Raw genomic sequence first — 27940 nt, forward strand, 5'->3', positions numbered from 1 at the left:
GGGGAAAGCCCGTGGTCTCTCTCACTTACTTGTCATTCACAAGTTTCCCACGTTGATGAATCTGATTCTCCATCGTGAAGTTGATGGTGGCGCCATACACGTGCTCACCGAAAAACACCTTCATTTTGGACTTGTATGCTTCATCTTGAAAATACCGGATCATATCAGGGAACCAAACTGTCAGTCCATAGTAGCTGTAATAGAGAAGACAGAATATTCAAGCAGCAACAGGATTTATTCTTTCGTGAACAGAGTCTGTATCCCTAACCTGATATAAATCAAGCTCATTTTAAATGTACGAATATGGTTCATTATTAGAAATTAAGACACTAAGTGCCACATTATCACTCATCATATGAACAGATCTAAGGAAAAAAATCATGACCATCTTCATAGATTCTGAAAAGGCATTTGATTAAAAAAAATTCATTCCTGATTAAAAAAAATAGATTGGGAATTGGTGGGCACTTCCTTTACATGTAAGAAAATACATACCTCAGCTCAAAGGTAGAATCTTACTTCATGTGGAAACAGTAGAGGCATTTCCACTAATGTCAGGGACAAGACCCAGACACCCAATCTCACCACTACTCTTTACCATCACATTGTAGGGCTTAATCAACTCAGTTAGACAGGAGAAAGAAATAAAAAATTGCAGGAATACAAAATTGCAAAGCAAGAGGCAAAACTACCTCCATCTGCAGATGATATAACTTTATACCTGCCGATCTCAAGATCTTCAACTCAAAAAACTGGCCGCTAAACATTTAAAAAAGATGCTCAGTCCCACTCACAATAGGAAAAATGCAAATTAAAGCCACACCATTATCATTCTCAACTATTAGGTTATAGGTAAACAGATGCTCTCATACACCACAGGAAAAATTTGTACAATACCATATGGAGGAGAGGTCAATGTCCAAAAAAAATTACTGATGGATTTACCCCTTTGACTCCATAATCCCATTTCTAGAAACCTATTCCATTGATCAGCTCGCTCAAGTACAAATTTGCCTACAAACACAATTATTCGTTGTGTGTTTCATAATAGCAGAAGTCTGAAGACTTCCCAAGAGTCTAGCAATAAGGCCCTGTTTGAAGACTGTGTAGTGCTACATAATGGAAAACTATGCACATGTATTTCTCTGTTGTTTCAACATTTGAAATGCATTACCTATTCAACAAAATGAAATCAGCTATAAGTAAATATAAACAAGACATTTTAGAACTCTCAGTGAATTGAATCCTAGTGTCTACCATCTTTGGCTTCTGAAATGTTCCCTCCTCACTTAGACAGAATAAGTGGAGGGGAGTAGGGTCTGGCTTCCTCTTTACTTTTACCCATTTGGGTCTCCATGAATAGGTATTGAAAGAAATCAGGTCTCCCCATGTTCCTCCATGAATCAAAGAGGTCATTAGACCCCATTTCATTTCCTTTGGGCACAGATGATGGTGAACCAAGCAATTTCACAGATGGAAGTTTTAAATCTCATTGACAGTTCCTCTCTGATAATAGCAACTAATTGAGCACTACTAAGTGCCAGAAATTATTGCAAGCACTTTCTTTATACAGTAAATAGCCTCAAGATGCTTTAAGTGGCTTAAGTGGCATAAAGAGGGTCATGATATTTGAAGGTGTGTGAAATGACCTACCAATTAAGAGAGGAGCCAGCTAATCACCATTCCTATTGAACTCGATCTTCCTTATTGTAGGGCACAGTACTACAGTCTCACTGCTTTATCCCATGGCCACAGTGCAAGTGGCAGCTGCCTACTCAGCACTCGTTCCCTGCTCATTCCTCGGAAACTAGATTTTGTTTGGGTATCAACCCTCAGGGAAGCTTACAGTATCGTTGGCTCAGACACAAATCCTGATTAGTCTGAAGTCACTGGAAAATCCCATCCCCTTCGCCAGTTAGTTTGGCACTAAGTATGTGACACACATCTGGTTAATAGAGAAAAAGGATGTAGGGGTTTTCGGTGGGGGGCTCCTGAGAAAGCTTTCCTTGCTGTTACAAAGAGAAGCTCAGAGAGAGGCAGCCTTTTCCTCCTTGGGACATTTTCCCACACTGATGGGATGCCAAGAAGAGCACAAGCATCTGGCAACCATCAAGAGATTGAGCCTGGGGCTGAAACCCTGCCTGGAGCCAGCCTCTCTATGGAATTCTTGTTACAAAGGACAAGACGTGTCCTTGTAGAAGCCACGAGAGTGGGCTGCCTGTTACTTGCAGCCAAAAGCATCCAGACTCTAGGAGTTAGAACTAATTGAAATCTTTGGTTTATAGATGAGGTGCTGGAGGCATAGGGAAGTTAATGAAGTTAAGTAAGATAGAATTTACCTTAAAGCCATGGTGAACCAGACCACAGCCAGAATCAGCGTGTTCATCCTGTAGGGCCCCATCATACAGTACAGAGCATTATCCCAGACCTGTAACCCACACACAGAAGGGTTATTAAAGCAAGAGACTTGTGACTTGAAAGAGCTCATTTCTAGGATTTTCTGATAAATTTCCTAGGACCCCATGAGAGAATGGAAAACCATGATCTCCCAGAAGCAGCAATTCTGTTCAAATAACAAAGAGTCTTCTCTTCTTACTGCCTGGCCTCAGCCTCCAACATAACAGTTCTGGAGCATCTTCCCTGGGAATACAGTAATACATCATCAAAAGCACACTGAGTTGGGATTTCAAGACACTAGATAACCTTGAGTAGTGAGCTCTGCTCCTTGCCTATGGGAGTGGGTGACATTCCCAACATTTAACAACCATTCAACCATTCATTGGCTGCCTCAGTGCTTGACAGCTGAGTTGCCTACAGGAGTCACTTCTCCGGAGAAATGGCCTTGCCCTTCTTGGAGACTTCCTCAGAAACCACCAACACACCTCAAAGGGCTATCTACTTCACTCATTCCTTTCTTCCTACAGATTATGTAAGGAGAAGGTGATAGAGAGAAGGATATTTACTAAGAGTAGATAGATGTTCTGCCTGTGTTCAAAATCTCTCCTTGGGAAGTAAGAGCAAAGAAAAGAAACTAAGGTTTAGAGAGTCTGTGGCTCAAGTCACATGGTGAGTGAGAAGCAGGCACAAATGTGTCCCAAAGATTCCATCCAGGACACTCCCTCCCCATCACACTGCCTTGGGTTGTTTGGTCTTTATCCTTCATCCACCAAAGTTACAGAATTCCAGACATTCTCCCCTCTCATCTCCCACATGTTCCCAATCATACCTGCTTGAAAGTGGTCTTGAACCTGACCAGCCAGCGTTGGTACCAAGTTCCTGTTGAACTCTGGATCTCAATGAATTCATCCATTTGCTTGGGAGTTTTGATGTGGGAAACCTGCAAAACAAAGATGGTCTAGAGAATCATAACCCCACTCTGTGTCAGACTTTTCAATCTTTAATTAATGTAACTGAATTTATGTCATGTATTGAAGGCTACAGGAGCATTGGATGACCCTCTAGTTCAGTGATTCTTAACCAGAGATGTACATGGCCTGTCTTAGGAAATCTTTCTCAGGGAGATAGGTCCCCCTGCAGACAAGATGAATCCATCTTTTCACTAGATTATGCTTTTGAGAAATTTATATTCGTCAGTCATAATATGCTGAATTCCCATGTACATCTGATTTGCCCACAGTAGAGTTGACTCCACCTTAAAATTCACAAGTCTATCCTTAATACCTTAAAAGGTATTAACAATTAACATCACAGAAGTCTAGAACCCATGTAAGAAATGGTGTGTGTGTGTGTTGCGGGAGAGGGTTGTTACTTAAGATTTTTTTTTAAAGATTTATATATTTTAGAGAGAAAGTGAGGGAGAGAGAGCGTGCATGCACAAGCAGGGGGAGGGGCAGAAGGAGAGGGCAGAGACAGAATCCTCAAGCAGACTCCCCACTGAGCATCGAGCCCAACACAGGACTCAATCCCAAGACCCTGAGATTGTGACCTGAGCTGAAATCAATAGTTGGCCACTTCACACACTGAGCCACCCAAGTGCCCTACTACTTAAGATATTTTTAAAACACAGCAGAATATGAGAAATCATGTCCTCCTTGCTGTCTCTGGCTTTCCTAGTGGAAATCAAAGAAATGGGGAGTGGGGATAAGGTTATATATCTCAGCTCTCTCCCTAAAGGGCCCCAGAAAATATTGATTTGTCCAATGTCAGCAGGTAGCCCCAATGTGCAATCCTGACCCACCAAGAGAGTGATTGTCAAGTTACCTAGTGTTTAAAGCAACCACTGAATTCTATAACTAACCATCATGTTAAGGAGATGGTTAGCCAAGTTAGCAAGGTCCATGCTTGCAGACTTATTCAGAGGAAAATGGAGGAGCACACTCAAAAATATTCAGCCCCCCCAATGAGCTTTGTCTAAGGGAAAAGGTTTTAGTCCTACAAGCATCTCCATTGCTTTCTTCAGCCATCTGAGAATGTGAGGAGACGGGAAGAGAGAAGGAGATAAGGCTGGTAATCCATAGGGAAAAAAAACAGCCCTTGGGTGTGGACAACAGACTCATTAACTCTGAGCATGAGGTCTAGGACAGCATGGCTTTGCTTTTCTAAACCCTAAAAATAGTAGTTCTTAAACTCCTGGCGTGTCCTACCATCTGCAGGTGTTCCTCCTTTGCAGATCTCTCCGTCTGGGCTCTGACAAGGACATGGGGGAGTGAACGCACAGGCCCTGCAACAGAACTCTTGGCTGGAGCTCCATGGTATCAATACCCCCAGGGAGCCATGAGCCCTTGCTGTAGCCAAAAGAGGCCAGAGGGCAAGGTTGACATCAAATCAGGAAGCATGTCGAAAATCATACTCCAAAGCATTAAGATATCCACTCAAATGCAATGTTTTTCTTTTTGGTGCGCCTAGGGAAAATAACATTCTATTCCCTAGGGATTTGGGAGTGGGTGTGTGGACAACCTCAAGCAAAATTACTCTAATTTACAATTAACTAGGATACTTGTCTTTAATTGGGTCTAAATCAGAATATGGCCTGTGTTCACCCTAGCCCTGCAGAACATTTTACTGGGGACACCTGCCAGGTGGCAGATCAGAAGCTGTGAGGCAGCCAGCCAATGGGATGGCTGAAACCTGGGGCTTTGTAGGGGAGGAAGAGATTTTTTTTTTCTCGCCCCTCTTAGTGTCCCAGGCTGGGTCTGAAAATTAAACTGACAAACACAGATTAACAGGAGAAAAGCCTACACATTCTATCAAATTTTAACACAGACAAGGGAGGCTTCCAAAGAGAATGAAGGCCTGAAGAAGTGACTGGAGCAGAAAGCTTTTACACCTTTGAGGCCATGAAACAATGGATTTGTGAAGAATTGACAAGACAAAGGGGTGTGGGGCTAAGGGTAGTCATTGGTGAAGCAGTAACTAGGAAGAAAGAGTTGATTTAACAAGGTTTGTCGATGCAGGCTTCTTGACCCCTCCCCCCATCTCTGATGATAAGAATGTCTTCTTTCCTCCTGGTACAGGGACAGTCACTTCACACCGGGGATCTATGACCTGTTCCAGAAGATGGGCGAGTGGGGAGAGGTCAGAGTGATCTTCCTGCTTCTGCCACTTTCTCAAACTCCTTCAGCTAAAGATATTCAATATGCCAAGGTGCCATATTTTAGGGTAGGTGTCCTGAACCCCAGCGGCTCAAAGGTGAAGGTGAGGACCCTAGCATCCGTGGCTCTCTGAGTACAATCAAGGGTGCATTATTTACTGAGGGGAGCCCACCCATGGTTCCTATTCCTGCTCTGCTCCGGGATCTCTGACTTCCTTGGGTTGCACGGCCATCCCGGGGGGGAGGGGTTCTGATGCTCAAGTGAAAGACTGAGATTGTGCCTTTGGAAACTGGAGGCTTTATTGATTTCCAAGCTAAGACCTCATTCTTCAAAATTAGTCTGCTTAAGGATAAACCCATTGTGAAGAGAGAATGCGGGATCACGTCTCTAAAGAGGACTCCTGGTCTGGCAAGCCCACGCGGTTGATTTAGAAGTGGTCCTTCTGGAAGCAACAGTCAGGGAAGCCACTGGGTGGGAGAGGCTGCAGGGGCCACCCAGGTAAGACAAAGGCCTGGAAGCATTTCCAGTCTCCTGGGGCTGTTAGGGACAGGTATACAAATGAGGTGGAGAGCAATCATCCCTCAGGACTCCTCTCAGGAGAGCTGTGGGTTTGCTTGGAATAAATATGCTAACAGACTGCTTGACAGGTCAGGGAATGTCAGAGAGGACCAGTGCGTGAGCCGTGCACGAGCCAAGGAGAATTCGCCATATTCCAGAGGGGGAATAGGGGAAAGAGAGGGAAGGTGAAAAAGGAGGGGGAAAGAGTGGGAGATGGGGCAGGGAGGAAGTTCCTCAAATTGTCACGAAGGTTATTAAACTCGCAAATGCTTGGTATGAGTGAGGTGTGTCTGTGTGTCTGCATGTATGATGTGTGTCTGTGGACGTGTGTGTGTTCATGCATCTTCGTGTGTGTTTCACACCGGGTTGATGTGGCCCACAATCCAATCCAGCTGATGTGGATTCAGAGGCTTGAGTCAGAGACAGCCCATGAAGATGTCTCTCAGGAATAAGCAGGAGCTTGGAGAGCAGTCTGTGGAACGGGTGGGGGTGGGGGCAGGACCAAGCCAAGCACACCTAGGTCCTGGAGCGGGGGCTCTCCACTAACATCTGGTGTCCACACCTGCAGTCCAGCTGCAGCGTTATAATCCGCCACAGACAGTGATGGGGATAGGGGACTTGGGAGAACCATCTATACCCTTAACATCTTTCATCTGGACTATTACTGTTAGTTGTGCTTCTTAATAAATGTTTGTGATAAAAGCACCAGTCCTGTATTTTAGATATTTTTAGGAGCATTGGAATTGAGGGAAATAGGTGACTGAACAGCAATAAAACTCATTGCTGGAGTTAATTTAAGAAAAAATGTGTCATATCATTTTTTTTAAAGATTTTATTTCTTGGGACGCCTGGGTGGCTCAGTCGTTAAGTGTCTGCCTTCGGCTCAGGTCATGGTCCCAGGGTCCTGGGATCGAGCCCCGCATCGGGCTCCCTGCTCAGCGGGAAGCCTGTTTCTCCCTCTCCCACTCCCCCTGCTGTGTTCCCTTTCTCGCTGTCTCTCTCTCTCTCTGTCAAATAAATAAATAAGATCTTTTTTAAAGATTTTATTTATTTATTTGACACACACACACACACACACACAGAGAGAAAGGGCACAAGTAGGGGGAGCAGCAGAGGGAGAGGGAGAAGCATGCTCCCCGCTGAGCAGAGAGCCTGATGCTAGACTGGATCCCAGGACCCTCAGGTCACTACCCGAGCCAAAGGCAGACACTTAACTGACTGAGCCACCCAGTCGCCCCTATGTCATAACATTTTTGAATAATAGTTAACATCTATGTAGCCCCTACTCCAAGGCAGGTACTGGTTTAGGTACTTTATTTAATCCTTACTAATAGAGATATTATTATCCTTCTATTCCCAGTAGAGAAACTGAGGCAGAGGGAGTACCCTGCCTAAGACCACACAGCTAGAAAGTATCAGAACTGGGATTTGGACCCAGACTGTCAGGCTCCAGGTTATGGATTCTTAGCCACATGATCCTGCCACATGGCCCAGCCTGAGAATCAGGGCTTCTAAGCAACAGTTAACAAGGACAACTGTGTTGTCCAGAATCAATGGCAGAGGCCAAAGCTGCAAAAGCAGTGAATCAGATAAGGAAGGGGTTAACCCAGGAGGGCTTCCTTGTGGAAATGGATTTGAAGTCAGCCTGAAGGGAAGTTATGCAAAACAGGGACCCAGGGCAGGCATCCCTCCTTGGCCGCAGAGCATGGTTGGGGGAACACAGACCCTGGTAACTAACAGGACATGTTCATGGAAATCACCACTCACTAGTTTTTCAAGCAAAAAACAAAATTCAGGCTAAGCGCCAATGCTGATAAGGGTGGAGGAGAGAAATGGCTATCCTGTTGCCTGTGGCACTGTAGATTGGCACAACCCTATTGAAATGTAATCTGGCAATATAACTCAAGAGCTATAAAAATACTAGTGCTTTTTCAGCCAGTCATTTTATTTCTAGGAGTCTATCTTGGAAAACAAACCGAGAACATGAATGGGAAGGAACTATGTGTGTGAGAAGGTTCACTGTGACAATATTTACAGGAACAAGGTAATAAAATGGGGTAAAAAAAACTTTCTAGCATTTGGGGCATGTTTAGGAAGACTGTGTTAACGTTCCCAACATTAATGTTGGTTAAAAGGATAATTATGAATGCCAAAAGGCAACATACGGAATGCTTATGGGTACTCTTTAAAAATATATAGATGGAGGGGTGCCTGGCTGGCTCAGTTGGTTAAGCATCCGACTCTTGATTTCAGCTCAGGTCGTGATCTCAGGGTTGTGGAATGGAGCCCATGTGCTGAGCATGGAGCCTGCTTAAGATTCTCTCTCTCTCACTCTCCCTCTGCCCCTCCCACCCTGCTCACTCACACTCTCTCTCTCTTAAAAAAAAATGTAGATGTAAATATATGCACATATGCTTATGCCCATATGAACACAGCTAGTTTTTTCCTTCAGCATTTTTTTAACAATTATCAGTAACAAGGATATCCATCAAAATGAACAAATAATTATGACACAATAATAGGAATGTCAGGCTTTTATTCTCCCTCTGATACATTTCCTTTATCAAATTAATAAATATCATGATATAATAAAATTTTCAGCAAGCCAAAACAGTAAAGAGGGGAGGTCCCCTCTTGTTGGTATAGGTGCCGCACACTCACTGTGAACACCTTCTCCGGGGCCCCCTTTGCCCTCATGTTGGTGTCGTGGACTTGCTTGAGAATCATCCAGGCTTCGTCGTGTTTGCCCATCTGGTGAAAGCAAGGAAAGAGGTGTAAGAAATCCTTTCCTGACGAGGGGTGGAAACCCTACGGGGGCATCCAACCCTTAGTGTGAAGTGGTTAGACATGGATGCACTGCCACTCGTCTTGGGAAGGATGGGGACAAGTCTTTGTCCCCAGCCCATCTTGGAAGGATGCTAAGGTAATGCCTCCGGGGTGTAACGTGTAAACATTACACACTATTCCCATTACACAGTACAACAAGCCTAGTTGTAAGGTTGAGGGACTGCTGGAGGGGGAGCCACGTTCCTCCCTGACCAGAGCAAGCAACGAAGCAACATGTTACAGATTGAATTGTGTCCCTGCAGCCCTGGGTACCCTGGAATAGGACCCTATTTAGAAATAGGATTGCTGTAGATGTCATTAAGATGAGGTCCTACTGGAGTAGGATGGGCCCCTCATCTAGTTCAACTGGTATCCTTATAAGAAGGCAGCACGTGAATACGGAGACACAGGAGGGGAGCGCGTGAGATGACACAGGCAGGAAGCGTGGTGCAGCCGCGAGCCAAGTGATGGCCAACAAAGCACCGGAAGCTGCAAGAGGCAAAGGAGGACTCCCCTACAGACTTCAGAGGGAACGTGGCCCTACTGACACCCTGATTTTGGACATCCAGCCGCCAGAACTGTGACACCGTTTCTGTTACTTGAAGCCACTCAGTTTGTGACAAAACCCTTTATCACAGCAGCCCTAGAAAACTAATGCACCACAAAGGGTAAATTTTGAGAGATCCCTGGTTAAAAAAAAAAAAAAAACTCCCTGCGGTGTCTGCCCCTGATAATGGGACACAAGGGAATTTGACAAGGACGATCACTCTGTAGGAAGATCTAGAAGGAGACACAGAAATGGACTCAAAATTGGGCATGTAGGAGGCTTCAAGTTCCTATCACTCCTCTGCCAGTCCCACCCAGTCTGACCCCTGCAAGCACAAGAGGCACCCCCAAGTTGGAAGGACTCTTTTCTCAAGACACCAGGAGCAGCTTTCCTGTGGGGAGGGGTCCTGATGGGCTTGCGGGAGACATGAGTTTTCCCACAGATCTCACTGTAGCAACTTGAAAAATCATCCCACAGTTTTGAAGAGCCTCTGGAGAGAATGGGAGCTGGAAGCAGCCTCTGACAGTCCCTGAATCCAGGGCGTGCAGCCATCAGACAGCGATAAAGCCAGACATGATGATGGGCCAGGCGGGCTGACGTGGGGGTGGTGTGCAAATGCAAGCAGGAGAGGAGGGGGGCCAAAGGGCTATCGTTCTCAAATTGGGTGGGGGCGGGGGCAGGGCTGACTCACCTCCAGCAGGAACCTCGGGCTCTCTGGCATGAACCTCAGAGCCACCATGGACACGGTGCAGGGCAGCGCGCAGATGATGACAAACACTCTCCAGCTATGGAAGTGGTAGTTGGTGCCCATGCTGAAGCCCCAGCCTGTGAAGAAGCAGTCAGAGGATTTCTGACATGATCGTAGAGTGACCTTAAATCACTCGCTCTCAAATGAGGGCACAAGACCATCGCCTGGGAAGCAGGTTAAAATGCAAACCCCCAACTGTCCCCAAACCTTCTGAGGCAGAAGTCTGGAACAGGCACGGGCAACATGCATCTCCAGAACACCCGAGTTGGCCAGGCCTGACATTTACCGGGCCTTGGGCTGCATCCTATATTTCTCTATAGTCATTAAAACTGAAGTGAACCAACTATTAATACAGATGTTCTATCCCCTTGCCTTGAAAAATAAGGACCTGGAAGGCCAGGCCATGACCTACCCTTGCGAGACTCCTTTCATTTCTTCTCCTGGCCCCTTTCACAGAGTGAGGGGCCTCGTGCTGATATATGTGAATACTCTACCACAATGAGAATGGGCATCTTTGTCACGATTCCTTGAGTTTCGTGGGAATTCCTGGGTTCTGAGTACCCAGAGCATGATCTGGATGGAAGGGAGAGTGATCACACACCTCAGGGACCCCTTGTCTTCTAGGAAAGAATACCAGATCAGGACCTTAGGACCTTGGGGTTCCCGCTTCCCAGGCCAAAGTGCAATACCAGCTCCAGGTGATTCTAATGCCAAGGTTTCAGGACCACACTCTGAAAAGCACTATCAGTCATAATACAGGCATACCTCAATTTATTGTGCTTTGCAGATGGTGCAGTTTTTACAAATTGAAGGTTTGTGGCAACCCTGGGTCAAGTAAGTCCATTGGCATCATTTTTCCATCAGCATTCGCTCACTTTGTGTCTCTTTGTCACATTTTGGTAATTCTCAAAGTATTTCAAATTTTGCATTATTACATTTGTTATGGTGATCTGTGATCAGTGATTCCCACTGGCCAAAAGCTCAGATGATGGTTAGCATTTTTTAGCAATATTTTTTAATTAAGGTATGTACACCTTTTTTAGACATAATGCTATTGCACACTTACTAGACTACAGTTTGGTGTAAACATAACTATTAGATGCACTGGGAAACCGAATAATTCATTTGATAGTTGCTTTATTGCAGTAGTCTGAAACCAAACCCATCATATCTCCAAGGTATGCCTATATTATTGTTTTTTTAATTTTAAAGAGACAGGGCTTCTAAATTCAAATGAATTCTATCATTACTGAAATGGAGAGATGACTAGCTCCTACTCAGCATTCATTATTGAAAGCATTTCATTTTTTTTAAGATTTTATTTATTTGAGAGAGACAGAGAGTGCGAGAGAGAAAGCGAGCACAAGTGGGGAGGGGGTGGAAGGGTACAGGGAGAGAGAGAAGCAGGCTTCCCACTGAGCAGGGAGCCCAATGTGGGACTCGATCCCAGGACCCTGGGATCATGACCTGAGCTGAAGGCAGACGCTTAACCAACTAAGCCACCTAGGTGCCTCTTGAAAGCATTTCTAAGAAATTGCTTCTGGATCTACAAAACATTATTTCAAACATCCTCATGGGTCTCAAAAGTCTCTCTTTTAAGGAATGGGTAGCACAGTGGAAAGAGCCTAGATTTTCATAGTCATGTAGATCAGAGTACAAATCCTGGCTTTCCCACATCATTGCGGTGTTGGTGGGTTTTCACAGAATGCCAATACCACCACAGATTGGCTAAGTGCAAAAGCTCCTGACAACCAATTCATCGGCTTTGAGGGTAGATTTGATTTGCTAAGAAATAGCTACACGACATTTATTGCCAAAGTTGTTGACTAAAATAGATGAATATAAGCAAAAATCAGCAAAATAATTGCTTTTTAAAAAAATTCAAGGTTATGGAGCAAGATGGCGGAGGAGTAGGAGACCTGGGTTTCGTTTGGTCTCAGGAATTCAGCTGAATAGGGATCAAACCATTCTGAACACCTATGAACTCAACAGGAGATCGAAGAGAAGAATAGCAACAACTCTCTGAACAGAGAAGCGACCACTTTCTGGAAGGTAGGACGTGTGGAGAAGTGAATCCGAGGCGATATTCGGGAGGATAGACGGAGGGGGAGGGGGCTTCCGTCGGCCGCTTCTGGCAAGAGATAGAACCGCGGAGCACAAAATCGGACCTTTTAGAAGTCGGCTCCGCTGAGGGATGTCGCTCCAGTGGCTAAGCGGGGTGTGGAACCCTCGCAGGACAGTGTGGTCTCAGGACCCTCAGGGTCACAGAAAGACCGGGGGTGCCTGAGTGCCGCAGAGCTCCCAGGTATCGGAGCAGGGAAGCCGGCTGCAGAGACGGAGCCGAGGCACGGGCTCTCAGCTCGGGGTTGCCATAAACTGTGATGGGTGACAGTCGGGCCACTGCTCCTCCAGCAGGGACCCAACAAGCGGCAGAGCCAGGGAGACTCCCCTTCCTTCCCCAGGAGGAGCGGTGCAGGAGCGCATCGCGTGGATCTGCTGGGTTTGGAGACTCCACACGGGGTCGGTGCCAGAGATAGCAACGCTCGGTCACAAGCTGGGTGAGCACGGAGTGCGGCCGGAGACTGGGGAGATGGGAGTGACTGCTTTTCTCTGGGGGCGCACTGAGGAGCGGGGCCCCGAGTTCTCCACTCCTCTGGGCGGAGATTGGGAGGCCACCATTTTCACTCTGGTCCTCCAAAGCTGTACCGAGAGCTTGGAGGGAACAAAAGCACCAGAGAGCAAACCCGAGCAGATTGCTTAGCCCGGGCCGGCAAGGGTGGGGCAATTCTGCCTCCAGCAAAGACATTTGGGAACCACAGCAACAGGCCCCTCCCCCAGAAGATCTGCACGAACAACCAGCAAGCCAAGACCAAGTTTACCGATCAAGGAGAACGGGAGAACTCCAGCGCTAGGGGAATACTGCACATAGAATTCATGGCTTTTTTACCATGATTCATTAGTTTTTCAAAGTTGATTTTTTTAACTGTTTTTTTTCTTTTTTTGAATTTTTCTTTTTCCCTTTTTCAGCCAACATCTTACCAATCCCTTTTTAAAAAATTTTTTTTTTTATTTTTCATTTTTTGGAGTCATATTTTATCCCTTCATAGTAGTTACCCTTATTTTTGGCATATATATATATAAGTGGTTCTCTCTTTAAAATTTTAAGAAACAGTTTCTTCTAACAGATCAAAATATAGCTAAATCACTAGTGTATGGCTTTGTTCTAGTCTCCTGCCTGATCACATTCTCTCCCTGTTCTTTTTTTTCTTTTTTGTTTTTTAATCTTCTTCTTTCTTTTTTCAAACAACTTCTTATCTTATCAATTCCTTTTATAAAATCTTTTATAATTTTCATCTTTACAGTCATCTTCCATTCCTTCATTGTATCAACCCTTATTTTGTACATATATAAGTCTTTCTTCCCTTAAAATATTAGGAGGCACTTTCTTCTAACAGACCAAAATACGCCCAAAATCTAGTGTGTGGCACTGATCTATACACTAGTCTGATCATATTTGATCATATTCTGTTTTTTTTTGTTTTGTTCTGTTCTTGTTTGTTTTTATCTTTTTCTTTTTCTTTTTCTTTTTTCCTCTTCCTTTTTTCTTTCTTTCCTTTTCTTTTCCCCTGGTTTCAGGTCTTTTCTGATGTGTATAGAGTATATTTGCTGGGGACGTTGTTAACCTGTTAGCATTCTGTTCTCTCATTCATCTATTCTCCTCTGGACAAAATGACAAGACAAAAAAAATCACCTCAGAAAAAGAACAAGAGATAGTACCAACTGCCAGGGACCTACTCAATACGGACATTAGTATGATGTCAGACCTAGAGTTCAGAATCATGACTTTAAAGATACTAGCTGGGCTTGAAAGAAGCATGGAAGTTATTAGAGACACCCTTTCTGGAGAAATAAAAGAACTAAAAGCTAACCAAGTCGAAATCAAAAAGGCTATTAATGAGGTGAAATAAAAAATGGGGGCACTAACTGCTAGGATAAATGAGGCAGAAGAGAGAATCAGCGATATACAAGACCAAATGATGGAAAATAAAGAGGCTGAGAAAAAGAGAGAGAAACAACTACAGGATCACGAGGGCAGAATTCGAGAGATAAATGATATGATAAAACAAAACAACATTAGAATAATTGGGATCCCAGAAGAAGAAGAAAGAGAGAGAGGGGCAGAAGGTATATTGGAGCAAAGAATAGCAGAGAACTTCCCTAATGTGGGGAAGGAAACAGACATCAAAATCCAGGAGGTACAGAGAACCCCTCCCAAAATCAATAAAAATAGGTCAACACCCCGACAGGTAATAGTAAAACTTACGAGTCTCAGAGACAAAGAGAAAATCCTGAAAGCAGCTCGGGAGAAGAGATATGTAACCTACAATAGTAGAAACATTTGATTGGCAACAGACATATCCACAGACCTGGCGGGCCAGAAAGGACTGGCATGATATCTTCAGAGCACTAAACGAGAAAAATATGCAGCCAAGAATACTATATCCAGGTAGGTTCTCATTGAAAATTGAAGGAGAGATAAAAAGCTTCCAGGACAAACAAAAACTAAAGGAATTTGCAAACACGAAACCAGCCCTACAAGAAATCTTGAAAGGGGTCCTCTAAGCAAAGAGAGAGCCTAAAAGCAGCATAGATCAGAAAGAAACACAGACAATATACAGTCACAGTCACCTTACAGGCAATACAGTGGCACTAAATTCATACCTTTCAATAGTTACCCTGAATGTAAATGGGCTCAATGATCCAATCAAAAGACACAGGCTATCAGATTGGATTAAAAACAAGACCCATCCATATGCTGTCTGCAAGAGACTCATTTTAGACCCAAAGACACCCCCAGATTGAAAGTGAGGGGGTGGAAAACCATTTACCATGCTAAAGGACACCAAAAGAAAGCTGGGGTGGCAATCCTTCTATCAGACAAATTAGATTTTAAAACAAAGACTGTAATAAGAGATGAGGAAGGACACTATATCCTACTTAAAGGGTCTATCCAACAAGAAGATCTAACAATTGTACATATCTATGCCCCTAACATGGGAGCAGCCAATTATATAAGGCAATTAATAACAAAAGCAAAGAAACACATTGACAACAATACAATAATAGTGGGGGACTTTAACACCCCCCTCACTGAAATGGACAGATCATCTAAGCAAAAAATGAACAAGGAAATAAAGACTTTAAATGAAACACTGGACCAAATGGACTTCACAGACATATTCAGAACATTCCATCCCAAAGCCAAGGAATAAACATTCTTCTCTAGTGCCCATGGAACATTATCCAGAATTGATCACATCCTAGATCACAAATCAGGTCTCAAGCGGTACCAAAAGATTGGGATTACTCCCGCATATTTTCAGACCACAATGCTTTGAAACTAGAACTCAATCACAAGAGGAAAGTCAGAAAGAACTAAAATACATGGAGGCTAAAGAGCATCCTACTAAAGAATGAATGGGTAAACCAGGAAATTAAAGAAGAATTTAAAAAATTCATGGAAACCAATGAAAATGAAAACACAACTGTTCAAAATCTTTGGGATACAGCAAAGGCAGTCCTAAGAGGAAAGTACATAGCAATACAAGCCTTTCTCAAGAAACAAGAAAGGTCACAAATACACAACCCAACCCTACACCTAAAGGAGCTAGAGAAAAAACAGCAAATAAAGCCTAAACCCAGCAGCAGAAGAGAAATAATAAAGATCAGAGCAGAAGTCAATGAACTAGAAACCAAAAGAACAGTAGAACAGATCAATGAAACTAGGAGCTGGTTCTTTGAAAGAATTAACAAGATTGATAAACCCCTGGCCAGACTTATCAAAAAGAAAAGAGAAATGACACAAACAAATAAAATCATGAATGAAAGAGGAGAGATCACAAGCAACACCAAAGAAATACAAACAATTATAAGAACATATTATGAGCAACTCTATGCCAGCAAATTAGATAACCTGGAAGAAATGGGTGCATTCCTAGAGATGTATCAACTACCAAAATTGAACCAGGAAGAAATAGAAAACCTGAACAGACCTATAACCACTAAGGAAATTGAAGCAGTCATCAAAAATCTCCCAACAAACAAAAGCCCAGGGCCAGATGGCTTCCCAGGGGAATTCTATCAGACATTTCAAGAAGAATTAATACCTATTTTCCTGAAACTGTTCCAAAAAATAGAAATGCAAGGAAAACTTCCAAACTCATTTTAGGAGGCCACCATTACCTTGATCCCTTAACCAAAGACCTCATCAAAAAGGAGAATTACAGACCAATATCCTTGATGAACATGGATGCAAAAATTCTCACCAAAATACTAGCCAATAGGATCCAACAATTCATTAAAAGGATTATTCACCATGACCAAGTGGGATTTATCCCTGGGCTGCAAGGTTGGTTCAACATCCACAAATCAATCAACGTGATACAATATATTAACAAAGGAAAGAACAAGAATCATATGATCCTCTCAATAGATGCAGAAAAAGCATTTGACAAAGTACAGCATCCTTTCTTGATCAAAACTCTTCAGAGTATAGGGATAGAGGGTACATATCTCAATATCATAAAAGCCATCTATGAAAAACCTACAGCGAATATCATTCTCAATGGGGAAAGGCTGAGAGCTTTTCTCCTAAGGTCAGGAACGTGGCAGGGATGTCCACTCTCACCACTGCTATTCAACATAGTATTAGAAGTCCTAGCCACAGCCATCAGACAACAAAAAGAAATCAAAGGCATCCAAATCGGCAAAGAGGAAGTCAAACTCTCCCTCTTTGCAGATGATATGATACTGTATGTGGAAAACCGAAAAGACTCCACCCCAAAACTGCTAGAACTCATACAGGAATTCAGTCAAGTGGCAGGATATAAAATCAATGCACAGAAATCAGTGGCATTCCTGTACACCAACAACAAGACAGAAGAGAGACAAATCAAGGAGTCGATCCCATTTACAATTGTACCTAAAACCATAAGATACCTAGGAATAAATTTAACCAAAGAGGCAAAGGATCTGTACTCAGAAAACTATAAAATACTCATGAAAGAAATTGAAGAAGACACAAAGAAATGGAAAAACGTTCCATGCTCATGCATTGGAAGAACAAACATTGTGAAGATGTCAGTGCTACCTAGAGCAATCTATACATTCAGTGCAATCCCCATCAAAATACCATCCACTTTTTTCAAAGAAATGGAACAAATAATCCTAAAATTTGTATGGAACCAGAAGAGACCCCGAATAGCCAGAGGAATGTTGAAAGAGAAAAGCAAAGCTGGCGGCATCACAATTCCGGACTTCCAGCTCTATTACAAAGCTGCCATCATCAAGACAGTATGGTACTGACACAAAAACAGACACATAGATCAGTGGAACAGAATAGAGAGCGCAGAAATGGACCCTCAACTCTATGGTCAACTCATCTTTGACAAAGCAGGAAAGAATGTCCAATGGAAAAAAGACAGTCTCTTCAACAAATGGTGTTGGGAAAATTGGACAGCCACATGCAGAAGAATGAAACTGGATCATTTCCTTACACCACACACAAAAATAGACTCCAAATGGTTGAAAGACCTAAACGTGAGACAGGAGTCCATCAAAATCCTAAAGGAGAACACAGGCAGCAACCTCTTCAACCTCAGCCACAAAAACTTCTTCCTAGAAACATCGCCAAAGGCAAGGGAAGCAAGGGCATAAATGAATTCTTGGGATTTCATCAAGATCAAAAGCTTTTGCACAGCAAAAGAAACAGTCCACAAAACCAAAAGACAACCGACAGAATGGGAGAAAATATTTGCAAATGACATATCAGATAAAGGGCTAGTATCCAAAATCTATAAAGAATTTCTCAAAGTCAACACCCAAAGAACAAATGATCCAATCAAGAAATGGGCAGAAGACATGAACAGACATTTTTCCAAAGAAGACATCCAAATGGCCAACAGACACATGAAAAAGTGCTCAACATCGCTCGGCATCAGGGAAATCCAAATCAAAACCTCAATGAGATACCACCTCACAGCAGTCAGAGTGGCGAAAATTAACAAGTCAGGAAACGACAGATGTTGGAAGGGATGCAGAGAAAGGGTACCCTCTTACACTCTTGGTGGGAATGCAAGCTGGTGCAACCACTCTGGAAAACAGTATGGAGGTTCCTCAAACAGTTGAAAATAGAGCTACCATAAGATCAAGCAATTGCACTACTAAATATTTACCCCAAAGATACAAATGTAGGGATCCGAAGGGGTACGTGCACCCCGATGTTTATAGCAGCAATGTTCACAATAGCCAAACTGTGGAAAGAGCCAAGATGTCCGTTGACAGATGAATGGATAAAGAAGAAGTGGTATATATACACAATGGAATATGCAGCCATCAAAAGGAATGAGATCTTGCCATTTGCAACGATGTGGATGGAACTGGAGGGTGTTATGCTGAGCAAAATAAGTCAATCAGAGAAAGACATGTATCATATGACCTCACGGATATGAAGAATTCTTAATCTCAGGAAAGAAACTGAGGGTTGCTGGAGTGGTGGGGGGTGGGAGAGATGGGGTACCTGGATGATAGACATTGGGGAGGGCATGTGCTATGGTGAGCGCTGTGAATTGTGCAAGACTGTTGAACCACAGATCTATACTTCTGAAAGAAATAATGTAACATATGTTAAGAAAAAAGAAGATAGCAGGAGGGGAAGAATGAAGGGGAGTAAGTCAGAGGGGGAGACGAACCATGAGAGACAATGGACTCCGAAAAACAAACTGAGGGTTCTAGAGGGGAGGGGGTGGGGGGATGGGTTAGCCTGGTGATGGGTATTAAAGAGGGCACGTTCTGCGTGGAGCACTGGGTGTTATGCACAAACAATGAATCATGGAACACTACATTAAAAACTAATGATGTAATGTATGGTGATTAACATAACAATAAAAAGGAAAAAAAATCCAAGGTTATGGGGTGCCTGGGTGGCTCAGTATGATAAACATCCGACTCTTGATTTTGGCTCAGGTCATGATCTCAGGGTCGTGAGATTGAGCCCCACATCAGGCTCTGCACTCAGTGGGCAGTCTGCTTGAGATTCTCTCTCCGTCTCCTTTGCCCCTCCTCCTGCCCGTGCTCGCTCTAAATAAGTTAAACAAATAAACAAAAATAAAATCTTTTGAAAATAAATAATCAGATAATCCAAGGTTATAAAATAGCTTGGTTTTCTCATGCCACTCCAAGTAACTCTGAAGACAATTCCAACAGCATTTTTTTTTAAAAAAGACAAACTGTATAAATGAATATATTGATTTCTAAAGTTCAGAGGATAATCATTATTGGAACATAAAATCTCCATTCCATTTACTATCTGCGAAGCACAATAAAGTGAAGTGCCATAAAATGAGGTAAGTCTATATGTAAACATATACCATGTCACCAGCTGCAGTGGTGGGCAGTGAACATCTTGAACACTCTATTACTCCCCTTGTGTTTTGACTCCTTCTACTTGCCCTTGACTCTTAACCCATTGCGCTTCTACTCACTCTACCTGCACTGCTCTTTCTGCTGATATTTCCTAGTCTGTGCAACTAAAGGACATGCCAGAGGGAACGCCAGGTGGGGAAACATGGGACTGAAGCCGCTGTGACACATTTGGCCACACAATACACACATCATCCAACTTTCTCAACGAGAATCAAATCTCTATGCACAGCATACTCTCTCTGGGGTTTGTAGGTTTTCATTTTAATTAAAAAAACCTTTCCTTTCTCCTGACAACAACTCTAGAAAGAGGAAGATAAAACCATAGTAATATTGACACATTTTACAGCTCATGTCCAAAAGCTACTCTGGAATAATTAGAAGTCAAGTTGATCAAAACTACATAGCAGTCAAACTCAGGTGGATAATGAGGAAAGGAGAGCAGAAGTGGGTACATTTATAAAGTATTCTGCCCAAAACAAATTTTTTTCTTTATGATAATATGTGTAAATTATCCCAAATACGTTATTCCCTCATGCCTCTGTAGTTTTTATGGTGATTTTGGTAATCTCCATTTATCACATTCATTAGGCAGATCTTTGGGATCTTAAATTAAATAAAATTAAATAGTGAACTGCTTCCAAATATATGGAACAACTATTAATTTGGAGACAGGGATGGTTCTGTTCACTGATCTTTTAGCTTGCCCTACTTTTCACCATCAGGCTTTCACAAACAGCTGGTGGTGCTGATTACAATGGGAATTAATCTTCCATAATATATCCAATTTTTTCTGGGCTGTGACCGTGAGTTCCCAGGAAAACATTCTGAGATTTGTAATTTTCTTTCTCAATGACTCAGTTACCCGAATTCCTGGTGCCAAGACCTCCCATCACTTCATTCCTGAAAAAGCAATTAAATGGGTTTCACAAGCAGTACACAAACATCAGTCCCCTTTCTGTAGTTACCCTGGCATTTGTCCCTGCTGAGTGGAGGGGTGTTAGAAGATTAGTGTCTTGGGCACTTTGAGAAACAGCATCAAATGTCTGGTTCACTCTGGACAAAACATCTGGTCCTGGTAAAATGAGGCTTAAAGTAAATAATCACTCCTGTTATACTGTGATTCTAGTCTACCCCATGTTTCTTGGGTGCCCCCCCCCCCCGCCTCCCCGCCCAGCTAATCCTTGTTTCAATGAAGCCTAATCACCCAAGAGTCTTGGATCTTAAAAATGGACATTAAAGTCACAGATTTCATACAAGCAAGCAAACGAAAAACATCCTGTCTGTGTGGGGTAAAATATTGAATCACAAGCCCTGATGTCAGCCAGCAGTGGCGCGGCCCCCCTGCCATGGGCATCCCATTCAGTCTTGGTCAACACGTTCCCATCTGAATCTTTGTATTGCTTCCTTAGCAACCATACCCCCGGAAGTAGGTGTGTAAAGCAAAGTGGAAAAAGTGATGCAGCACGTACTGACTATTGTGGTGGCTCCTGTCGTAACACCCCGCACCCTACGGGCTCCACTGTACGGCAGACACGTGGTCTGCGTGGGACTGACCCTGCCCCGCCTCCCCGCCCCCACCCCGGCCGCCCCGCCCCGTGCTGGATTTGTGGACGTATTCCCCAGAAACCGAACCAATCAGGACCCGGCATCCTCTGGGGTGTAGTGATTGACTGAGGTGGGCACATGACCTAAGCTGAGCCCATGGGAGGCTCCCTGGTCACGTGTGAGGGCAAGCTGCCCTTGGGGGAAAAGCAGTCTGCAAATAGGACGCTGACGTTGTCGTTGCTGCCGGGAAGGGAGCTCGCTAGAGTACGAGAATTGTTTTAAACGTATTCTCAGCACTCCCCTTTTTACTGAATCCGAGGGCTGGCATGATTTCTACAGTCTGCTCTTCTTGTTTCCATCCCTCTCCACTTTATAGGTGACGGAATCACGCCAGACACGATGGAGCGACTTGTCCCCAACCACAGAGAGCACCACTGTTTTGGCTCAGCTTTTATTAAGATTTTATTTGTCCCCCACACCCCCCAAAAGATTTTTTACTCACTTAATTTAAATGTGGAAATGATTTCTTAGCACTCACACATTTGGACCAGTTAAGAGTTGTAAATAATACAGCAAGAATTGGGGGGAGGGTAAGCGATTCCTCTGACCCATATAACCAATGTGGAGTGTACTGTGTGTGTAAAGTGTGCCTTGGGGTGAAGGGCAGAGTGCAGAAATGATGTTAGGAGTAATATGATTTTGTATCTAAAATGATGGAGAACTGCTTTGGGTGACAGAATTATCTGGAAAACTCTTCAGCTGTTTATTTCATTATTCCTGTTCATATTTCCTCTCTGTTACTTATACAAAACCCAGTGGGTTCTCAAAGACTAGACAGGGCAAAGATTACTTGTTCCCAAATCCATTTTCTCTACTTTCTTGGCACACAGCAAGATAGGGGTGATCATATTACAGATTTGGGGCCAGTAGGTTGTAAGTAGAGAGGACATGGTCCACTTCCCAACCTGTCCTTCAAAACCTCCCGTGTACAACTGCCTATGCTCTTTCCCCAAGCAGAGACTTCACGCCACATGTTAAAGATGGTAGAATCACAGGGAGGAAAGAGTCTCAGCCCCAATATTACTGATGGAGCAAAGCCACATGCAGATCAGAAACAGTCACCATACTTTACAAGTGGGGAAACTTTTATTGTGTTAAACCCCTGAGATTTCAGAGTTTATCAAATTACCAGGATAATACACCCAGCATCACATTAACCAATAGTATAGGCATTGTCTACACCAACGCTTCTTCTTAAAGAGACGTACATGGAGCCTCCATCACCTCAGAATACACAAAGAAGATGAGATTTCAAACAAGGACACCAAGGAGTTCAGTGGGTAGAGAAGTGTTGGTTAGCTTCAGGGCAGTTTTCTGCTACCTTAGAGATCGGCAGAATTCTAAATGATGACAAAGCCTACACCCATAATCACTGGTTTACTGAAAAAAAATTTGAAGGATGCTGATAGCATTTATTGCCCAGGATGCTCAAAAGACATAATCAAATTCAAAACTGCTGCCTTCTCCCTACTTTACTCTTAACAAAACCAATTGTGAAAGTAAACGTTGCCAGGTCTCTGTCCAGAGAATCCGGTTTTTGCAATTACCCAGGATAATAAAATTGTCCCGGCTGAATCCAAGACTTTGTCTGTAAGGGCTCTCCACTTCTGCAGCCAAACAAGAGTGACAGCAGGCACTAGACTGGAAAGTGCACAAGAGTTCTGCATGGGGACAAGGGGCAGACAGAGCATCAAGCTTCAAGGTCATGCCAGGGACGTGACCTTGGCCAAGTCATCAACTTCTCTTGGCTTCTGTTACATCTTCTATTAAATGGGGTCACTGAAGCCTAACTGCCTAACTTGCTTGGGGGAGGAGGGCTGGGGAGATAAAGACTGACATTCTTTCAAATAAAAGGAAGAAAAGAAGAGAATGGAGAGGGAGGGAGGCAAGAAGAACAGACTGTGTTATTTCCAGAAAGACAGGTGTATGGAAATTAGCGAGGTGTCAGGGCGCCTGGGTGGCTCAGTCAGTTAAGCGTCTGCCTTCACCTGAAGGGTCCTGGGATCAAGCCCCACATCAGGCTTCCTGTTCAGCAGGAAGTCTGCTTCTCCCTCTCCCATTCCCCCTGCTTATGTTCCTTCTCTTGTTGTCTCTCTCTGTGTCAAATAAATAAATAAAATCTTAAAAAAAAAAAGAAATTAGCAAAGTGTCTCCAGTATTGGAAGTTCTATAGAAAGATAAAAGTCATATAAGGGAACCGTGTGTGAGTACAGGGAATAAGGTTAAGGACAGAAACACTGTTGGAGGTAGGTGCCAGAGTAAGAAGGGCCCCTGGGCGATTTGAAGGCAGTGCACTCACCATAGTGTGGAATGATGCTCCAGGCCATGGCAGATGCATAGATGCCCCCCGTCATCCAGAAGATGCCCAGCCAACTAAGGTGTTCTCCTCGCTTCTCCCGAGATAAGAATTCCGAAAAATAGGCAAAAACAATGGGCAGAGCACCCCCTATCCTGCATAAAGAAAATGCCAAAAAGAAACAATCAAGTCATACACTAAAAATGGTCATAGCAGAAGCCTAGTTACCTTATACCCCACCCTTGTGAATTTGAAAGACTGGTCAACGTAGTGTCAGGTTATTTGACCTTATACACTGACTTTACAACCTTTTCTAAGGTTCAACTTTAATATAATATCTTTGAAGTCAAACACAAAACATAGTCTGTTTTCTGGAGGAACAACTCAGAGCTCGAGTAGCAGGATGGATGGAACACTGGTCTACAAGGGTCCAGCAAAGCCCTGCATTTATGTACCCTATGCCTGAGAGGAGTCGGCAGAAGAGGAAGGCTCCATATCCCTGGACGAAGGAGGAGAGAGAGGCGAAGGAGGCGTTGAGGGCCAGAGACATGCTGAGGACTTTCTTCCTCCCCAGCTTATCAGCCAGGCCCCCTAGGACGAAGGCCCCAGCCATCATTCCTAGGTAGACTATCAGCCCTGCAAGGGTTGGGGGAGAAAAGAGAAGAGAGGGTGGAAAAAAGAGACAAGACATTAGAAACCATGCAATGTGCTAGAAAATCTGATGCCTGTTTTTATGCACTCTAGAAATTCTGTGTCACAGACATAAAAGGTGGACTCTAACAGATGTTCCTGGCAAATTAGAAGTGCTGTACAAATTCAAACTCTTAAGAATGCTATTCAAAAAAATAGCCTCACAGATTGATACATATGTGCACATACTAAAATAGATGAACCATAGCTCACTCTGGTGTACCTTTCTTGAAGATGGCTCTTTTAGTGACATAATCTGCACAAGGTAGCACTGTCATTTTATTTTTAAGCAAAAAGAGTGTTTGTGTTATAAAATTTCTTACCTGCAGGGATAGGTTTAAAGAGAATTTCCAGGAAAAAAGGCCAAAATGGTATAAGGATCATGGGAAGGAAGGAAAAGGTACAAGTGTAAAACAGCAATTACCAATAAGCCTGGCTATTTTATTACTCCCAAAAAGATCTTCTCCATGCTACACCCGATGTTCAGCTTCCTTAGGGGAATGCAGAAGAGACCAGCAATGAGCCGTCCTTTCTTTAACACATGTAACTTGTACTTGCCTTCTAATAATAAGATCAGTTAATTGAAGATATCATATAAATATATGGTTGTTGACATGTTTATGGTGTTCCAGTGAAAGTCAGCGTCCTCACAGACATGGGCCATCTCCAGAAGCACATGGATAACTCCTTCCTGCTAAATATTGAGCTCTTACTAATTATTAACGACGGTCCTGAGTCCATACGTGATTTATGATACCTGTGAAGGAAACTTTGCAGACCATCACTTTGCAGACCATCCTTCACGAGGACAAAATAACTGAATGCAAATTATGGAAGGATCCTTTCACCCAGCCTTAACTGTAAGTCAAACAATAAACACAAATTGTCTTTCACAGAAAGGAAGCCTCTGGACCTACAGATGCTTTATTTATGCAAATGTGCACCAGGAAGGGCCGACATAAAGCAAAAAGCTTCAGTTAGCTGGTTAATCAACTTGAAGATTGGTCCCCAAAAGGAAAGATTTGACCACAGTCTGTTTTATCTTCCCCATGACAGAGTTCCTTCTTTTGTCATCTTATTCTACAAGATGAAAAGAAATGATAACTTTGGTGTTGTCAACGGTTTTCACAAAGATTTTCTTCACTCACCTGGGTTGTAACTCTTAGCCTTTAAGTATGAAAGATGCTATTTTCTTTTACATTTTGGTATATGCTGTTACTTCATGGAATATGTCTATGAGTCTACAAAGTATCTATTAAATGTCTGTTACTAGGTAAATACTCTTGTAGTTACTGGAGATACAGCAGGGTCCAAACACATGAAAATCCCTGCCTTCACAGAGCTTACATTCTAGTTGGGGAAAAGAGATAATAAATAAATGCGTAAAATATACAGTTAGTGGGTGACTGATAAGAGTTCTAGAGAAATATAATAAGAAGGAGGGAAATAGGGAGAGCCAGGGTGGGAGGTGGCAATTTTAAAGAAGATGGTTCAGGAAGCCCTTACTGAGATGGGACATTCGGGCAAAGACCTGAAGAATGTTCCAACCATGGGAATGTCTGGGGGAAATTGCTGAGCCCGTGCTCCTGGTTCTGCCATTTCTCTGCATCCTCAGAGGACCCACAGAGAAGTAATAGAGTGAGGATACCCGCTCCTCCCTATTTCACCAGTTTCCCAGTCCAAAGCTCAGAAAATCTAGTTTGTGATTTCCCACTAATATTAGGTCACCAACACTTGTGTTTCAGAAAATGAGTCAAGACTTGCAAACACAATTCAGAGTATGTGTCATGCTGTGTCATAATAATGTGTGGGTCAGTGTGCTCTGCTAGACTAATAGTTTATCTGCTATCCCACCCTGACCAACCAAGGGTCTCCAACATCTAGTTCCCTGCAGACTTAATCATGCTCAGTTCTTAGCCATTGTGAGTCATTTCCAGCGGGACTGCCTTACTCACTGATGGGGGCTTAAAACCATCTTCTGCTGCCATGACCCAACCCCACCACATAAGCCTGAGTGAGGGTCAGGCTGCAGCTTCCCTGTTACTTTTACTTGTGGTTCCAGTCCACATGACTGCCTTTGTGCCTGGTCCTGAGTTCCTGATCCCCATGCTAGTTTCCGATTAGCATCTGATACGCCAACCAATTGGAAAAGACCCAAACTCTGTCCATGCCTAACCAGGTCCTTCCCAGGAAAGAATTGGATTCTACTTCCTCTGACTTAGGTAACCCACTTAACATGATGGCCATAATCAGGAATCCCATATCTGAGACGCTCTGTCCTTCTTCCCCACCAGCCCAACACGTGTCTGTCACCACCAGCCCAACACAACGTAGGCCCTTGTACTTGGTAATTTAGAGTTTTGGACCAGAGCAGAGAGGGAACATCTTTCTCCACATTAGGCCTGTTCAGCTTCCAAACTTTGTTGGCCTCAGCTCAACTCCTTGTCAAAAATTTCCAATACTCCATTCAGCTGACAAATACCCTGTGGTTCTTTCATGATACGTGGTCAATCACGTTTGGAATAAAGACACAGATACTGAAAGGAAGAAAGGAAGGGAGGAAGGGAGGGAGAGAGTCCTGCCCAAATTGCAAAGTAAATGCTATGGGTGCTTTAAGCCAGTAAGTAATACAACAATAGATCATGAGAGCCTAATATATCACATCATAGCACCAAGGTAGCAAATGCAAAGTGAGCACTCACCACTAGCCTGGCTCCATGTGAAGCATTTCACAGAGCATTTTTGGTCCCATTTAATGCTCGCAGCAACCCAGTAGATACCACTAGTGTCCTTGTTTTGTAAAGGAGGAAACTGATTCACAGAAAGGCAAAGTAGTTCCCCAAGGTCCCATAACTAGTGGAAGTACCAAGATTTTGATCTGGGAATTCCAACCTCAGAGTTGATGCTTTAACTACTATGCTTTACTGTTCTTTATAGATAAGCATCCGACAGATCTGTTAGCTCTGTATTAGTTTATTCTTCCCTTGTTTGCTCATCCCCAGAACTGCTTGCTAAGTGGGGGCATGGTTCCTTCCTTTCAAGGAGATAAGCAATACATTATATGATTATCTCCTGGTGAGAAAGAATGTTCCAATAAAGGCATATGCTGGGTATTATACAAACACAGAGAAGGAGCACAGCGTGGATGCACCTCACTCAATGTGGGAAGGCTTCCAAAAGGAAGTCATTGAGCTGTGGGTGAACGACAAAGAGAAGCTAGTCAGGTTTCCATCTTGGTGGTGGGGGAAGTGCATCACAGGCAGTGGTAGGCAGCAGGTGCAAAAGATAGGGAGGCAAAAAGAACACCTGATATGTTTGGGCAATGGTGCCCAAGTGGTTCAGTGTGAGTAGGGCTGAGTGCACGTGGGGGAACCTGGTGAGGGACTGGGGAGAGGGGGTAGGGCAGAGACCATGTCATAAATGGCTAATGGGTGTGTGGGTGTATGGGTGTGTGTGTGCGTGTCTGTGTATGAGGGAGAGAATACATATGCATTTTCGGATGCATGCTCATGTAGTTATGTGTGTGCACGTGGCTGTTTGCATCATGTGTGTGGGCCTATAAATTAGAAGGAAGGGAGAGGAGAAATCAGAGGAGTGGCCAGGCGATTTGCTGAGAACCAGTCTGCATACTCCTT

At 43.6% G+C, this 27940-nt stretch overlaps 1 protein-coding gene across 8 annotated transcripts in view; it reads right to left on the minus strand.

Moving 5' to 3' along the window:
• Positions 1 to 27940, minus strand: part of SV2B (synaptic vesicle glycoprotein 2B) — a 197500-nt gene that overhangs the window by 30459 nt on the left and 139101 nt on the right. For all 8 annotated transcript variants that reach the window (XM_027572485.2, XM_027572481.2, XM_027572479.2 and 5 more), the window contains 7 exons: positions 24071 to 24251; positions 23619 to 23770; positions 10175 to 10308; positions 8772 to 8861; positions 3227 to 3337; positions 2340 to 2428; positions 30 to 194 (listed from right to left, as the gene is read on the minus strand). In XM_027572485.2, coding sequence (XP_027428286.1) covers positions 30 to 194; positions 2340 to 2428; positions 3227 to 3337; positions 8772 to 8861; positions 10175 to 10308; positions 23619 to 23770; positions 24071 to 24251 — 922 coding nt within the window. The remainder of the gene's footprint in view (positions 1 to 29; positions 195 to 2339; positions 2429 to 3226; positions 3338 to 8771; positions 8862 to 10174; positions 10309 to 23618; positions 23771 to 24070; positions 24252 to 27940) is intronic.

The sequence above is a fragment of the Zalophus californianus genome, chromosome 6 (genome assembly GCF_009762305.2).
Source record: "Zalophus californianus isolate mZalCal1 chromosome 6, mZalCal1.pri.v2, whole genome shotgun sequence".
Classification (NCBI taxonomy): Eukaryota; Metazoa; Chordata; class Mammalia; order Carnivora; family Otariidae; genus Zalophus; species Zalophus californianus.